A 17,560-nucleotide genomic window follows, 5' to 3' on the forward strand; every position below is an offset into this window, starting at 1 on the left:
AGCAGACCTGAAGGAGGAACATGGAATGGCTAGCATTGTCTTTACAGATCTGTGTGTATTTCTTACCCAAGTTTAATTGTAGAAGATCAATAAAGAAGGCCTCCTTTCTTGCCTTGAGAGGCCAGGAAAAGCTAGAAGAGAGTTGAATGCCTGTATAACTTGTGATCAGGAGAAATAGGGCTAGATGTAGAAGCAGTTGAACTCTGAGCTCTTCTTTGAGGAAAGGTTGAATTGCTATGGGAGCTTGGGAGGGCAGAAGGGGTAAGGTTGTTGTTTTATGCAGCTAGAGCTAATATCAATGAAATGTTTAACTAAATGCTAATTTTCAAGACAGTCATACTCCGATGTGACAAGTCTCAGCTTCTTTCTAAAAATGGTTCTGCACCTCACCTAACAAATAATACACCTCAGGGTTGATTAAAGCATGCATGTATGTACCTTATGTGTAAGAGAAAAAAACAACCTTATCTTATAGTGTTACCAGTACTATAAGCTTGGAAGAATAATCCTCCTCAAACACACTTTTGTCAATGATCCAGTTGTTTGTGCTTCTGCATGTAGACAGTGATACTTATGCTGCAGCATTTCTGCATTTATGTATATGTCTCTAATTATATCTTGGATCTGATTCTGTTGTCCCCAACAATAATGGAGAACCTGCCATAAACTGAATTAACGAGCTAGTAGCTGCATCCTAGGTTTGTAGTGAGTGCCAGCAGTTTTGGAATAAAGTCAGTACTTCGATTCTGACTTTGTCTATCCCATTTCTAGTGGTAGTGTTTTTGCTTTGGGTTTGTTGTTTTTTGAGGTATTTTTGTTTGTTTTTTTTTTTTAACTCAAGTAAACAGCAGATTGAGAGCTAAAAGATGGTCTCATTAGGAGTGGTATTTCTTTCTGTTTCATTTGACATGTTACTGTTCTGTCAGCATTAGATTACAAGAAAATCACTTAATTTCCCTGTATGATAATTGCTTACATGGGAATGGTCATGTGGCGATGCATTGCTAATGCATAATAGTAGGGATGGCTAACTCATTGCAGCAACGGAGACTATGAAAGCAATAGAAGAGAACCTAGAGGTTGGCAGCCGACTGAACACGGAATCATAAAATGGCATAGGTACAAGGGAACTTAAAAGGTCATCCAGTTTCAACTGCCCTGACAGGTTTGCCAACCAATAGACCAGGCTGCTAAGGATCCCATCCAACCTATCTTGAGCACCTCCAGAGACAGAGCATCCACAGCCTCTCTGGACAGCCTCTTCCAGTGCCTCAACATCTTCTTAAGTAAAACATTTCTTCCTAACATCTAACCTAAATTTAGTCTCTTACAGTTAAAGCCATTCTACCTAGTCCTATCGCTATCAGACTGTGTAAAATGTTGGTCTACCTCTTTCTTCACCATTACCCCCTTCTCTCTTCAAATCACATTAAAAGCCCTGTCCATGAGCACAGACAGACCCTGGGACAGAATTCTTTTCCTCGTGACCTAGGTGGACATCATCAGGAGCCATCAGGTCAGGTACAGAGTAAACCGCCTCATGGTCAAAAAAGCCAAAATTCCTGTGGTGTTACCAACCTCTCAGCCATGTATTTATCAGGTGGGTTTTCCTGGTCCTTTCTTGGTTTCCTCCTTGCCCCTGAAGGCATACAGGAAGACACCACCTCTACTCCTACTCTGTCTACTAAACTGCCTCTCTCCCCTGAAGTCACTTTTGACAGCTCTCAGGCTCTCAGTGACTTCATTGTTGCCAGCCTGAACTATCAGTAAGGAGTAATAATCAGAGGGGTGAACTGGACTAGGGAGTCTGTATCCTGTTTACGCTCCCTGATGCTCTTCAATCTCTCCACCTCCTCCTTGGGCTTCTGCCCCTATGCTGAGCAGATCACCCATAGGCTCACGCCTCACACAGGTGGTATCTTTGCCACCCTGCGGGTGCAGCAGCAGGCTCAGGCGCTCCCTGCAACCAGAGACCAGAACAGACATATTTTCTGGGCAGGCACTCAGTCTGGGTAGCCGCATTCTCTTAGACAGGAGCTTTCTGTGTAGTGGCACAAGATTTGTTGTCTGAGAGGCAGCTGATAGGCGAGCCAATCCCCTGAATGGGGAGGAGTAGTCTGCCCTGCCTGTGTTAACTGCTGCACCATGCTCTGTTTGCCCACTGCTTTTAGCACTCGTGGGAGCTGTGCTCCCTGCAGGCTGCTTTTCTAATTTCAGGGTATGATGCTGCTGCTCTTGGCCCTGCCCCCACAGCTGCTGCTACATGGCTACATGGGAGGCAGTTGTGTCTGGCAGCTTCTCCCTGACAGGAATTCAGTTGTCCTGAATAGGCACAGTCAGTTCCTTGCTTTAGTGTGGAATGCAACTGCACCAGAGCTGTCTGCCTGCAGAGAAAAATATGAGCCAGCAGTGTACACTGCTGAAAGTTAAGAAGGCCAATGGCAGTCTGGCCTGCAGTCTGATCGTGATAGACAAAGGGGGGGAATGGCTTTAAAATGAAAGAGGAGAGATTTAGGTTAGGTGTTAGGAGATTCTTCACTCAGAGGGTGGAGAGGCATTGATACAAGCTGCCCAGAGAAGCTGTGGATGCTCCATTCCTGAAGGCATTCAAGGCCAGGCTGTGTGGGGCCCTGGGCAATCTGATCTAATGAGTGACAGCCCTGTCCTCTGCAAGGTTGGATCTTGAAGGTCCCTTCCAACCCAGGGCATTCTGTGAGGTGAGTGTTCCCTTGTACACAGCACAGGGGAGACTGAGCCACTAGTTCATTGTTTGGTTTTGGGTCCCTCATTAAAAGAAGGATGTCAAGTCATTGGAATGCATTCAGAGAAAGGTAACTAAGCTGGTGCAGGGACTAGAAAACAAGACATACAAGGAACGGCTGACAAAACTGGGGTTGTTGAGTTTGGATATGAAGAAGCTGGAGGGACTTTATCACTCTGCAGCTATCTGAGAGAAGGCTGCTGTGAAGTTGGTGCTCGTCTCTTTTCTTAAGTGACAACTACTAGAACATAAGGGAACATCCTTAAGTTGCAGCAGTAGAGGTTTAGCTGAGAGATAAGAAAGATCTTAAAGGACTTTTACAACCCTTTTTTATATCAACAACTGTGTGATTCAAAGTGTTGAATTTTATTTTCAAAGAACAGTGAGACTTGTCATACTGAAGTAAAACCATCTTGAAAATTGCTATCAGTATCTCTCACTGGAACAGTCCTTTTTTCTGCCTTGATATAGTTCAAGGTCACATCATTGTGTTCAAGTTGTCACATCATTGTGTTTTCTTAGTCAATCCCAAAATTTATTTGGAATTCCAAATTCAAAAAAATTTCCTTTTTTGAATAGTTTTATTTCTTAAAAAATTAAGTTTGTGCTTTGCTCACAAAGCTGACTGCCAGTTAGCAGTCTCTGTAGTTTTGCTTTCTCCAGACAACATGTTCAGTGGGCTTAGGATTAGTTTTAATTCAGTAAGACAGTATTCACAGACTGCATTGAGGCTTTGGATCTGCAACAAGTGAAATGCAGAAGTTCATGTCATCCTTTTGCTTAAAAGTTATCTACTAAAGTTCAGAAACATGCTTCAGTTTTGTAATGCTTGAACAGAACAGGGAGAGATGAGAGAGTTCTTTGTTTTGCCATTGTTGCTGGGTTTTGGTTTAGCTATATTTCTTTCCCAGCCTGACAGGTGAAATGAATTTGTTATTGTTACAAAATCTAGATTTTTATATTTTCAACCCTTGAAAACTGAGAGCGGTAATTCAACTTTTTGAGTATATTTTTCCTTTCTATTACTCTCTCCTTCCATCTCAATTTCTGGTTTGTATAGAGATTAATTATTAAAACATTTTGGTTTACAGGGAGGTTGTGTTGATTCAACAAACCAGAGCCTTGCTCTGCTGCTCATGACCCTTGGACAACAAGATGTTTCCAAAGTCCTGTTAGGACCCCTGTCTCCATACACGTAAGTTGTTTTTTATTTTTATTTTTTCCTCATTTTATTTACTTAGTCTTTTTTAATTCTATATCACACAGCTGTTTTTTCTGTATGAAAGATGTTGTCTGTGGCTGTGAGTAGAACAACTTGTATTTGTCTTAAAATGAGACAGGTAGTGTAAGTTACCCAGTGTAAACACAGATTAAAATGTTATTTCCTTACCGTTTTGTATTCTTCCTGATTCTGAAGCAATTAAAATTCCAGAGATGAAGTTTATTGTGGATTCTTGGTCTTGTATGTGTACAACAGTTACCTTTCGTTGCCTAGCATACACTACCTTGTTTTCCTAGTGATTTCTCTGTAGCTGGGACATTAAATGGCCTGTTTTGAGTGGCTTGCCAAATGCTAAAGCTGTAACTGTCTCAAGGAGACAGCTCAAGAGTTCAATTTCTGGAGCTATGTGCAGCCCTAAAGTGTTAGTCCTGTCAGGTAGTGGACTTCTGTGATGCCCTTTAATCTTGAATTTTATTAAAGATTTGTCTGTCGCTAGTAATGATTCAGAGGAATAAATTTCTCACAGTTAGTTGAAAGACGGGGTAGGTAAGAGACATCCAATACCAAAAATTTCATTTATTCTAGAAGACTGACTTGGTCATAGCTATTCATAGAAACTGGGCAGTTTTCCATTAAGCAAGATGAGAGAAAGGGAGCTTATTTGACAATGGCATCAAACAATAAGACTATGAACTGTCCTTTTTCGGTTATCATGGTACCGGTGCTGTATACGTGAAAGGTACAGTACTGTGATAACTGAAGAATGGTGGTGCCATCACATGAGATCTAGAAATTGCCTAACTTCAATTTAAATACCCAGTCTCTTAGACCTGGGTAACAACATTCATCAGATTTTTTTGGGGAGGGGGCGAGGGAGCAGGTAAGCCTCCTTTTGCACAGGAGTGAAGTAATCCTGTGTGAAGTAAGTATCCAAGTGAAAGGCATCAAAGAAGTACATAATTAAGCATGTGAAACAGAGTGATGACTTGCATCATTCAGCCTTTTTTTTTTCTCCTTGATACAAGTTGTGTGAGCACACCACTTTATTTTGTAAGCAGACTGATTTCAAATGGGTGGATTGTCACTTCCGCCAGGCTAGGAGTGCATGGCAGAGATGAAGGTCAGCAGCAGACATTCTGGAGCATCATGTGCCACAAGAAATCACGCAACTCTGGAGCGCCCTCATGCCCTCACTAAGGCAGCTGGTAAAGGGTTGGGAAACCTGGCCCTCAAGCAGCTCATCAAATGCACAAGTTTTTCAATTGAATTATGCTGCTGTCGTCCTAATCCCTTCTTCCCTTTGTCAGAGCTATGATGTCTCGGCGTTTAACACTTAAACCTTGCAGGTTCCAAAGCTATTTATAAGACATATATAGTTGAGTTCCGTGTCTAGCACAATGTAGCCTAAATGTGACAGTTCAGCTGGTGAATTAAAACTCTGTTAGGGGGATATGACGCTCTGGAATACACCCACCAGAACAAGGAGATATCTTCCACATTTGTGTATTTCCCTCAGAGCCATTGCTAATGTGGAAGCTATGCTAGGAACAGGGCTGCCCAGGGGAGGATCACCAGCCTCTTGCATTATATTGCAGATTTCACAGCGCTTGTCTGTTGAGCTGCTCATAATTCTGAGTGCTCATGGTGTTGCTATCTCACCAAGGGTGCATGGTAACAAATCTTAAATCTGGCAAGAAATGAGGGCTTTGCAGTTTGATCTGGTCTGCATGCAGATGAATGTGTGTGGACCAGGGTGCACACAGAGGACAGCAATGGGAAAGCACTGCTGCCAGCTTGTAAAGCCTCAGGGAGGAAAAAGGCACATGTGCTTCAGCATGAAAGTCCCCACAAACTGCATCTGAGAACTGCTCGCAAGCTGTGGTGTGCAGGGCACCAAACTAGCGGGGAAAAACCAGACAGAGCTGGGCACAGGCAGTGAGACAGGGAGGAAGAAAAGCAGCCGCGGCCCAAGGGAGGGCTCACCTGGCAGCAAACAGGTGACAGCCACCTCCCGCTGTGGCCCCTCAGCTGGGCTAGGTCTGCTCGCGAGCGCTGCCCACTGCCACGTTGAGCTGACCCAGAGCTGCCTGCACAGCACTCTGCAAGCGTCAGCCAGAGGGGAAGGGGCGGCTGCAACCCGTGCTATTTCACTTTTTTGTCACCCTCCTCGGGGCGGGCTGGGGTCTCCTCTACTCCCCTCCCGCCCCCTCCCTCTCCATTGGCTGGGACCAGACGCTCCAAGGGAGCAGAGGCCTCAGGCCAGGCCCTGCAGGGTCTGCTCTGGCACTCTCGTGTCGTGTCGCTGATGTGTGCCATGTGTGGGCTCCCACGTGCGCTGCTATGTGTTTGGGGTAAAGGAACAAAGCAGGCCTTGTTGGCAGCCAGGTCTTCTCAAGTGGTGATTAACGAGCTGGTCACTGTGCCCTGACAGCAAGCTAGAACACATGAAGTGATTATGCTGCTCAGTAGGCTTCTGGGATAAGAGAGCACTTCTGCAAGCTTACTTTTCTATATATATGTAATTGTAGTACGGTGGTTGTTAATTCCAAGGAGTCTGGCGCTGAGGAAGATCTCCGGTATGGTTCTGTTAATTGTCCTTCAGCTTAACAGAATAAAGACTCCAACAAGATAAAACTGCTATACTGCTCACTCCTTCTGTCACTCCTCCATTTGGCTCATGTGTGTTTGATGCAGCTGCCTATTATTCAGGATGTAGACCTGCCCACAACTTTATCAGCCTCAAGCTAATAGCAGCCTACTTTCTGCTTCATTTTGTCATCTGTTTCTTCCCCCTCTTTTTCTCCTGTTTTTCCTCATGTTTCCCACTGCTTACAAATTCTCCTGTCTGATCTCCATGCAGCCTCCCCCTCTCCCGTTCCTTTAAGCCTATTTTATTTTCCCGGGGGCTTTTGCTTTTTCACTCTATCCAGAAGTAGAGGCAGAGCAACAATAGTCTACAAACGTAGGAAGAGAGGTCCTCCGCTTCTGTGCTGCCCTTGGCACTTATGCAGTTTATTCTGTATCCTTGCTGTTCAGTTCTGTGTTCCTGCTGTTTTGGGCTTGTCTGTTTGCTTGTCACACTGCCAGAGCTCTGGGAATGGGCCCAGCTAGCGAGGAGGCTGATACAGAGCTTGTTGCCTGTCAGCTTTGCTGACGCATTTTTGCCAGTGTATGCCCATTTGCCTACTTACAGCCTCCCTTTGGAGTTGAGGAGGCATGGAAGAAAAGGCAGTTTTCAGTTATTCCTTAAAACTGTTAACACATTCAGGAGATGTGAGAGCTAGTGCTTATGTGAAGGCTGGTCACTAGCCCAGCAGGATGGAGTGAGAAGTTGTATATAGCAGGGGGATCCACCTGCCCACATTCACCCTACAGAGGTATTCAGCTGATTGCTTCAGCAGCAAATCACCAAGCACAGACCAGTGTCAGTGACACTAGCCTCTGTTTGCCTGGCTCCTGCTGTTTCTCTCTTCTCCCACACATACATCTATGTGCAAGAGTAGAACTCAAGTGGGTAACACAGTTCCTGATTATGCAGCACCTACTGTGCTCTGTGTTTAGAGGCTCCTGGATTTCTATGTATAGAAGGTGCCAGGAGCTGTGTGATGTTGCTCTGGGGACTGTCCTCTGCCCTTGGTCTCCTGCTTCCCATTTTGTGGGTACTTTTTCTTGATTTGATGTCATGATGTAAGTGATCAGCTTGTGATTATGCTGTTAGCATGCAAAGCAGAAGCTTTTTGCAGTTTGCCAACTATATAGATGTGTGGACTGGATGTGCACATTCTTTTTCTTCACAGGCTAATCTTAGTCTAAAGTCGGAGTGTTTTCTTGGATTTTTATTTTGTTTGGTTCAGTTAGGTTTTGTTTTGTTGTATTTTTTTTTCGTAGGAGTGTTGCTATTTTTTTTCTGTCAGACTCTGCTCTGACAGAAAAAAATCTGAACTGTACCTACTTAGTCTCTTCATGCCTCTCATTCTGAAATTACAGGAAATTGCTTCCTGCTCTTGAAAATCAGGAGAAAATAGGATAGATTAGTTCAGTTGGAAGGGACTCACAGAGATTGTCAGTCCAACTGCCTGATCACTTCAGGGCAAACCAAAAGTGAAAGGGCATTATCCAAACGCCTCTTGAACATCAACAGGCACAGAGCATCAGTCACCTCACTATGAAGCCTAAAAGTATGTCCCCAAGGCCAAACTCTTAGCTATCTCTATTTAATTTTTTGTTTCTGCTTTAAACTTTGGGAGAGATATTTTACTGCAGGTCGGTACGGTGTTCTTAGGACCCTAATGCACAGTCAGTGTTGTGACTAAGTGACCTTGCCTGTGTACGCCTGTTCTTTCTCTCCTCGTTTTCTTTCCTTATTTTGTCTTTTTTGTCTTGCTGTTACCAGGCATTTTGTCTTGCTGTTACCAGGCATTCTGTCCCTCTCTGCAGATTACTATACAGATTACTATACTCTCCTATACAGAGTACATGGTGTTTTCAGTAGGGGTCACTAGCAGCAGTGCAAGTGAGAAAAAATTTTGGAGCCTGTGGGCTTGTTTCTCTGTACAGAGCAATATTCTTATGCTTATTGTGCTCATTGGAATTGACATTAGTAGTTACTGCTGTTGTGCTTTTTGTTTTGTTTCTTAAATTCTGTTGTTTTCTCTTCCTCAGAATTGAGTTTCTGCGACACCTGAGAAGCTTCTTCCAGATCATGTTTAAAATTGAAATGAAGTCCCCTGAAGAAGAATGCAAGGGCGGGGAGAAAGTCTTAATGACATGTGTTGGCACTGGATTTTCCAACCTTAGTAAAGCAATAAGATAAGAAGCTTATCTGCAAACTTTCCAAAATGAGATATCAGAAAACATTGCAAAAATTTGATAAAAAGTGTCTTCCCCTGTACTTATTCTGGCACCAGGAAAACCAGTGCAGAGGTACTCAATCTTACTTCATGTAAACAATAAAATTATTTCAGGCTGTTTAGACCTGTGTTCTTTTTGAAGATGCATTACTGCTGTGCATGAAATGACACATTTTGTGCACCTGCATCATTTTAAAAGAGGGATTATAGTGGATGACCACTTTTTGGATTGACAGGTGCTGGAAGTTCCTATCAGAATGTAAATTCTTACCCAATAAAAAGTTTTTGATAGATTCAGTGCAAACCTGATGAAGTTAATACTGAGCTCTTTACAGAAGGAAAGAGGTTAATGCTTGATTTCATATTATACTCAGTGTGGAATAAAACAAAACTGTGTTAGAAGGTGATATTCTTATAGAGCAAGTACCAGTGACTGTGCTACAATGATCTTAAAAATTCTATCCAGTGCCACTGAAGTGGGTATGACCTCTATAATATGAAAAGTTTTCATTGAACTGAAGAAGAACTTTGATTTTTTATTTTTTTTTTAATATAATATATTTGAACAGTGCTTTATGAACTACTGGAGGCCATACATCATTTTTGTACTGTATGCCTTTCTTTTTTTACAACCTATCTAAGCATATTTTGAAAATATTTTGTCCTGAACAAGGTTTTCTTCCTCTTCAGAAACCAATGAAGATTTTCTCAGACCTGTAAGATGGCACTTCAAATGATAAGTGGCTATTTTGAAGTGTTACGTGGAAAGAACAGTTTAGGGAAGTGTTGGAGGTCGGGCCATTTTTACCACTTAGTACCTTCCAAAACTTTTTTGCAGCAAATCCCAAGTAATTCAGGAAAAAGCTAATTAATATTCTTGAACTATTTTTTATTTTTCAAATTACTGCAGAAAAAAAGTCTCTGGGCAAAGAATAATTTCTTGCCTTGCTTCCCATTGTTACCTGCACAACAGAAAGCTGGAAACTCTCCAGATAAAAGTTATGCTAAATATGGGGACCCACTGATCCAAAAAATGAAATGTACAAAGGTGAGATGAGTAGTTACCGGAATGAATGTTTAAAGCCTATGTTTATTAAAGGTAAAATTTTACAGCACAGCTCAGATTTCTGAAATAAATCTAAATATACATTAGGAAGTACTGTCACAGCTTCAAAAGCAAAAAGCTGTATTCCAGTTAAACTTTGAAAGCTCTTAGCTTTTGAAATTGTGACAGCATTTCCAAATGTTCATTGTACCAAGCTAAGAAAGGGCAGTGTGTTACCCAGGTAGCAGTACTGCTAAGAGCCCAGGTACTCTTAGCAGTAAAGTAATTAGGTCATAAAATTACCCATGCTTAACTAAACCTCAGTGTTGAAGTTAGGCTGCTAAACCTCAGCCCTGCTGAGAGAAAACAACTAGATTGCATAGCTTCACAACAGACTGCTAGCTATGACTCAGAGTTGCTGGTTGCTTTACACAGAAAAACACGTATATAACAGGAAGAAGTCTTCCAGAACAGCCAGTCTCTGGAGAAACAGGAACAATTCCAAAAGAAGTTTAGCTAAGAGCTTCCTTAAAAATTATTTGATCTTTATGTTGTGTGAAAAATAGTTACGATATAAGTATACTATAGATAAGATCTGTTTGTTTACAGGCAGAATGGTGATTAACACCTGTTTTGACTATTCCCATCTGTTTTGGACTGATCCCATATGCAACGGGACAATGGGACAGGTCAATTTTACAGAAAATTGATTTCTAACAAAGAGACCATTCATGTTCTTTATCAACACAGACTTTGTGGAAAGGATATTATGAGGAGATACATTTTTAATCTCAGTCCATTGTGGTAGGTTTAAAAACCTTAGGACTTGAACTTGATCATCTGTATCAGAACAATTTTGTACTCCTTGAGCTATTTGTCAATCCAGTTTGTGCTTTTAGATAAACTATTCTGATGATACTTCTTCAGCTGTGATTGGAAAATTTTCTGCTTGCAGAACACCATAAGGATGGACCATAGGGAATATAGCTGTGGGAAGGAACTAGTTAATAGAAGTATTTTGTAACATGCATTTTAACTGCACAGGACAAGGTGAAGAAGCTCAGAGAAATGTTTTGACAGAAAAGTATTAGAGCAAGTCATTATGTGGAGAATCTTTTTCTTTCAACTTGTCTAACAGGAAAGGCTACTGCTGTTTGATGCAAAAACTATTTGAAAAATGTGATTTTTACATGGTATCCAATTCCATTTTTGTGATATGTATTGTTAAATGCTGTTCAGTTTCTGAGATGGATGGTAACTTTTCTGTATCTTCTGTGTTTACATGAGAAAATTCATGGTAAGTTGCTGTAGAACAGATTCTGGAGTGGCAGAGATTATGCTGAAGGTGAAATTGCTTCAGTCCCAGCCAGTGCACTTTTGAAGGTGTGTGGCTGGAAGCCAGTGCAGTAAATGTCTGGGAAAGCACACAGTGAATTGCAAGGCCAAAACAGTAGGTACATGACTATCCTGGGTAATATTTTCAAAACTGTGATTATGTTACTGCTAGAGCACAGATACTCTCTTTCTTCTTCCCTTACCTCACAGGTGATATTAGAGTCTAATGGATTTTGTTTCAAGCCACTGAGATGTATTTCTGCTGTTTGCAAGCTTTGACGTTCACTTCCCAGTTTTTCAGTCATGCCCTTGAGGCAGCAGCAGGAGGGAAAAAGGCAATAAGGAAAAGTACCAACCTGCAGAAGGCATAATTTTACATATAATCTTCTTGCTCTGTCTTTGATATTGTATGACCATCTCCGCACATTCGTTTTGCATGTCTGATAATGCATTTGTGTGCATTAAGAAGTGTATCATCAGCAGGTCAAGGGAGGTGATCCTCCCCTTTTTATTCTCTGTCCTGGTGTGGCAACATCTGGAATACTATGTCCAGGTAGGGAATTTCTAGAGAGAATTCAGGAGAGGGTTACAAAGATGAGTTGTAGCCTGGAGCATCTCTCTTAGGAGGGAAAACTGAGAGACTCAGGACTGTTCAGCCTGCAGAAAAGGATGGAAGACTTACTGTGAAGGGTAACATAGCACTGGAACAAGCTGTCCAAAGAATCTGTGGAGTCCCCTCTGGAGATACTTAAGACACTCCTGGAAGCTTTCCTGTGCAACCTACTGTAGGGAACAGTGTTTTAGCAGGGGAGTTGCACTCAGTGATCTCCAGAGGTCCCTCCCAACCCCTATGATTCTATCATTTCTACTTAGTCTGGAAACCAGGGAATACAGAATAAGACTACTACTGTGTCAAAGCAACCATAAACAAAAAAGAAAAGGAGGGAAGGGAAGGGCAAGGAGGAGGGTGAGGGGGAGGATAAGGGGGAGGGAAAGGGGAATGGGAAGGGGAAGGGACATCTTCTGTAGTTACTGTTTAGGTCCTAGTAAACCTGAAAGATGAAAAGGAAAAAAGACAGTCCTGCAAGGAATAGTGTGTGTGTTGGATTTTGCTGTGACATCATTGTACAGAATTGTGATGAAGTAAAGTCATGCACTCTGTTAGAGCATCACAATGCCCAAGCAGTAATTGCAGTTGATAACTTACGACATTACAGTAAGACAGGTTTGTTAGAATGATTGGTAGTATATCTGTAGCAGTAGATGTATGTATGTATGTATGTAAGTATGGGTGGTAATCTTTCTCCTGAAATTACTATATATATTCACCAAAATGAGTACCCTGACCTATTTTTCCTGTCTGCTATGGAATATCTGCAAGTTGGGTCTATGTCAAAATATGCAAAATATTGATTTATTTATTTTTTATGTTACCAAAGTTTAAGTAGAAAAGAGATTAGAAAAAAATCTTAAAGCTTGTTTTGTGTTTCAGCACTCGGAAGATGCCTGATTTTGTAGGGTTTCCTTAAATATTTGCATATGTGTTTGTATTTAGAAATGCCTCTACAGATTCAGAGTGTATCTGAGGGAAAAGGTTTCTGCTATGAAATGTTCTGGAGCATCAAATGTAAAAATCTATGTCATAATTCACAACGCAAGTATCTTATCCACTATTTTCACCTTGTTTTTTGTAACTTAAATTGTGTATGTGATGTACTTTCTGAGTAAACATCTCTTATAAATCAGAACTCAGTAAGGGAGCCTAGAATACGTAATTTGTTTGTTTGGAAATATGCTTGTCATGTTGTTAATAAAAATACTGTTTCTTAATCCTTGATGTCAATAGCAAATTTTCCCAAGAAACAGTACCAAGATCTTGTTCTAGTTTGTTCTAACGATGTACAGATTCAAAGTAAGGAAAAACTGATTTAAAAGGATCTGGATTTTTTCATGGTACATAGAACATCTATGAAGACCAGCCTACAGATCACAGTTTCTTAGCAACTTTTTACTCAACAGGAGAGTGACAGTCTAAAGCTACAACATCTGGGCCTGACCTTTTCACACGAAGACTGGCAGCTGCCTCAATAGTTTTTCTTCTTGATTTTCAGTTTCAAAGTAAAAATGAAGAATAAACTTTTTTTTTTTAGAATTCAGAATAGTTCCACTGGAAGGGAAATGCAAAGATCGTCAAGACTTTTGAGCCCTGACAGGCATAGGAAGGCTGCTCCAGTGTTTGACTACCCTCACATAAGAAATTTCCCCTAATGACCTTCCCCAGGCAGCTCTGTGCCATTCCTGTTCTGCCTTTGGTTCCCAGAAGCAGAGCTGGCACCTCCTTCATGGAGCTGCAGGGAGCGCTGAGGTACCTCTCATTCTCCAGGCTGGGCAGTGCAAGTGCCCTCGGCCCCTCTCACAGAGCGTACCTTCCTGCCCTGTTACCAGCTGTGCTGCCCCCCATCTTAAGATGCTTTCAGGTATCTTAATATCATTTTTATGTTTTGGACCCAAGAAGTGCACGCAACGTTTGAGGTGAGGCTAAAGCAGTGCTAAATATAGGAGAATTACTTCTCACCATCTGGCTACACTGTGTTTAATGCATCCCCAAATGTAATTTTGCTCCCTTGGTGCCGAGGTGCACTGCTGGCTTATGCTGAACCCAGTGCCATCAGCAGCCTCAAGACCCACGTCCCTTCTTGGTGATCTTCCTGCTCCAGCCACTCAACTGACAGTCAATGCCTGTGTCTGACCCTGATTCATCTGATATGCAGTACCGTTCAGCCACTTCGTCATCCACCACAGCATGAACTTGTTCATCTCATAGTATAACAATCTGTCTAGAGTTATATTGTGAGAGATGACATCAAAAGCCTTACTAAAATCCAATTACATCCACTGCTTTCCCTTTATCCACTTATTGGGTGACCTTTTCAGAAAAGGAGATGAAATTACAAAGCAGGACTTTTCTTTGATGAATCCATGTTGACCATGCCTGAGAAGAGAAAGCTCTTCTTTAACTGATCTTCAATGTCCTGTAGAATTATCTTCTCTGTAACTTGTCTTGGCTCTGAGTTTAAACAAGAAGTCTTATTTTGGCTTGTAGATATAAAAAAACATCACAAGTAGATGGCTTTAAGACTTGAAATTTAGAGGTAAGAGGTGTTCATGAAAAGATGTAACAAGCAGCTAAAGGAACTAGAGAATCCTATTAACTGCTTTTTCTATCTCTCCAGACCTGTAGGTTTAAGCAAAAAGAGTTGAGCTATCCGTTCAGAAACACCTGAGTAAATTTTACTGTGTAGAATTTTATGTGTTTAGGCAATGGCATTTTCTCCAATGACGCAACTTTCAGAGATCTGCTACGAAAGAATTTGACTGAAAATTTTGTTTTCACATCTATTCTCTCGTCAGTAAAATCCTTAGTTTTTCCTCCAACTTATGTCTTCCCCAGGCAAGAACAATATTTTTAATTAATGAACTATTTCAGTGGTTTCCCTGAGGCATTTGGTATATAGATATAAATAGGTCTATTGCTGATCTTCATGTAATGAAATTCCTGGCTTTATAGATTTATCCTTCTGTTTCAAAGTCTGCATTTTGGAGAAATGTTTTTGTGCCTGATGTAGATGAAAATGAAGTGGCTTGCATTCCACAGGGAGCTGAACTAGAAAATCCTGAGATCTACCGATTCTCAGTCTGTGCAATATTTTCTTCACTTTATGACCAGTACAAACAGATTGTGTCTCTACAAGCCTAAATCTCCCTGGCTTATTTCTGCTCTTACACTGCTTTGGTCTTGCTTCTTTCTTGGTTGGTTGGTTCGATTTGGTTTATTCATAGGATTTCTTTGTGTATCTTTGTCCATATTAGATTCTTTTTTAGACTAAACCCTGCTGCTTTTACTTGAGAAGGATTTCCTCCATGGTACATCCTACGTGCTATCTGCTATCTTTCTCTATTAGACTGTTCTTCCTGCTTCTTTTACCTCCATGGCTGTTTCTCCATCACACAAGCTGGAAAAACAGCCTCCACAATGCCATTGTGGGGTTTTGAGTTGCTGGACAGAACTCCTCTTGGCACTTCCATGGATGTCTCTGCAGGCTGTCTCTCTGGCCACTCACCCAGCTGGTATACCCCTCTTTTGTCCAGCAATTAAATTCTAAAAATGCTGTTCACTGATCTGCTTCACTGCAGAGACTTTAATTCAGGGTTTATAAAATGGAAAAGCTACTAAATACATTGAGTTGTGTATGGTTAAACGTATCTGATGTGGAAACCAAGGGTTCTCCTCATCTCTTCCATCTCAGAAATCTCCTTGCAAGCTTGTCATCTTGAAGTAAAGAGAGCTTAGAACAAAGAATGCATTGTTAATTACAGAGTCTGGCTCTCCTGTATGTTAGTATGTTCTTCCTCTTTCAAAAGAAATTATAAGGTGCAGAAGGATCTCCAGTCTTAAGCAGAAAAACTGAGACAAGGCATTTCCATTACACAGATTTTATAATTTTGTTCTAGCATTTAATTGCTTACTGTTTAAAAAGAAGTACGTATTTCATTTGGTCAGTTCTTATAATGCTAGAGAATGCTTGGATCCCTTATGTTTCCACTCCATGAATGGCCTCAAAGTTAAAATATTTCTGGTTGGGTATCAGAAAACCTTATCAGAAAAAACGAGGAAAAATGAGTCGTAGATGAATCTCCTGAGATTTAAAGTGGAACAGAAAAGCAAACTACCAATTAGCAATAATCAAAGATTTCTTTCAGGCTATCACTAAGATGTGTAGTCTCCTTTAAAAGCAGTGCCACATCACACTACTAAACTGACACTGGGCGTAGTAAGTCCAGGAGCTACAGGTTGCACAAGAGATAATCTTGAAATCTAGCTCACTTACTTAGCTTACTGAGATGAAAGACTCAGTTCTTTTGGGACCCACTGTGAAGAAAGCATACCTAGGGCTGTGTTTCCTGAGCAGTGTTGTGGGGTTTTCTCTCATTAGCACTATGTCTTCATTAAGGTACATACCACTGCTATTTGAAACACTATTTCCTATAGAGAAGAAATATTGGCTTATGAGTAGGAATTCTGGGGACCAACATAACTTTTCAGCTCTTTACTTTTGAAAGGAAGCAAGGCAGGAATATGAATTAGGAAGAATTTAAAAAAAAAAAAAGGAAAAAAGGAAAAAAAAAGGAAAAAAAAGTCACAAAGATACAAAACACACAATGAAATAAAAGAACATAAGTGTTCTGCTGCTTCCAGTATCTCCTTGTATTTAAAATAATTAAAACTACTTTAGAATATTGCTGCAACATTTTGTAGTGATTAAAAATAATTTGCAGCATTTGGTAGAATATTTTCACAGCACTTGTTCATCATAAACCAAGAAATGCTGATGGTAAGGATTTCAGTAGCTATGTCTCAACCACCCTCCTCAGGACAACCCACTTCTGCTAGTGTGTTCTGCCAAATATTGAGCTCAGCAAGCTGTGAGAGTGAATAATACGTTAGTTTCACTTTTGAGGGGAAGAAGAAAAAGCACGTTTCCAAGTAAAAGCAGCCTTCCTGGCAATCTTTTCAGCTTGCTTCCTCTATCATTAAGTAAACAATAGGCCCATAGAATATCTGTTACTGTCTGCATCATCTTTTCTACACAAACTGACTCACGTTTTCACAATTGTAATGGCATATTCTTTCTACTTATCAAAAATGCCTCCAACCATATTGCTGGGCTTTCCATTACCGTCCGACTCAGTTATGCAGTAGCAGGGGATGCAGGACATCAGAAATCCAGAATATGACAGGATCAGTTCAGAGGGGACAGCTCTCCCCTGGGGGACATTGTGTGTCCCAGCTCCTGCCCTGGGAAGAAAGGTGCCCCAACACGTTTCTGTGGCTAATCTGGTCCAGGGAGCACCTGGCCCAATGCTGCTCCACACTGCATATGGCATTCAACACACAGCAAAAGCAGCTTTCCTTAATTTCTGTGGACAAGGATTACTTCTGTTCTTCCAAGCAATTAGGAGAACACATGAAATTGGTTTGGTCCTTCACACAAGCTCCACTGTGGAAATTATGTATTTGGAAAATGCTGCCTGTAATGATCAAGTAGAGCTGAGTGCTGCCTCTGCTTCTATATCTCATATGCAGCTACCCCAGCAGATATTTGATAATCCCTCATAATCACAGAATAATGGAATGGCTTGAGTAGGAAGGGACATTGAAGTTCACTCAGTCCCTAAATATTGCCATGGGCAGGACTCCCACCCACTAGATCAGGTTGCCCTGGGCCCCATTCAGCCTGGCCTTGAACACCTCCAGGGATGGGGCATTATCCACAGCTTCTCTGGGC

General features: G+C 41.3%; 1 protein-coding gene across 3 annotated transcripts in view; it reads left to right on the forward strand.

Annotated features, from left to right (window-relative positions):
* Positions 1–13,043, forward strand: part of RCL1 (RNA terminal phosphate cyclase like 1) — a 36,821-nt gene extending 23,778 nt beyond the window's left edge. Inside the window, exons 8-10 of one of the 3 annotated variants that reach the window (XR_006170281.1) lie at positions 3,853–3,956; positions 8,646–8,906; positions 9,744–13,043. Coding sequence is in view for 1 of the 3 variants with exons in the window: in XM_042826812.1 (XP_042682746.1) it covers positions 3,853–3,956; positions 8,646–8,796 (255 nt within the window). In the remaining 2 variants the exon portion in view is untranslated. Of the gene's footprint in view, positions 1–3,852; positions 3,957–8,645; positions 8,956–9,743 lie in introns of those variants that run through there. The other 2 variants (XR_006170282.1, XM_042826812.1) reach the window with 2 other exon arrangements.
* Positions 13,044–17,560: the final 4,517 nt, after the last annotated feature.

Source organism: Centrocercus urophasianus, unplaced genomic scaffold, assembly GCF_019232065.1.
Source record: "Centrocercus urophasianus isolate 14NV4802_14NV808 unplaced genomic scaffold, USGS_Curo_1.0 seq_27, whole genome shotgun sequence".
Classification (NCBI taxonomy): domain Eukaryota; kingdom Metazoa; phylum Chordata; class Aves; order Galliformes; family Phasianidae; genus Centrocercus; species Centrocercus urophasianus.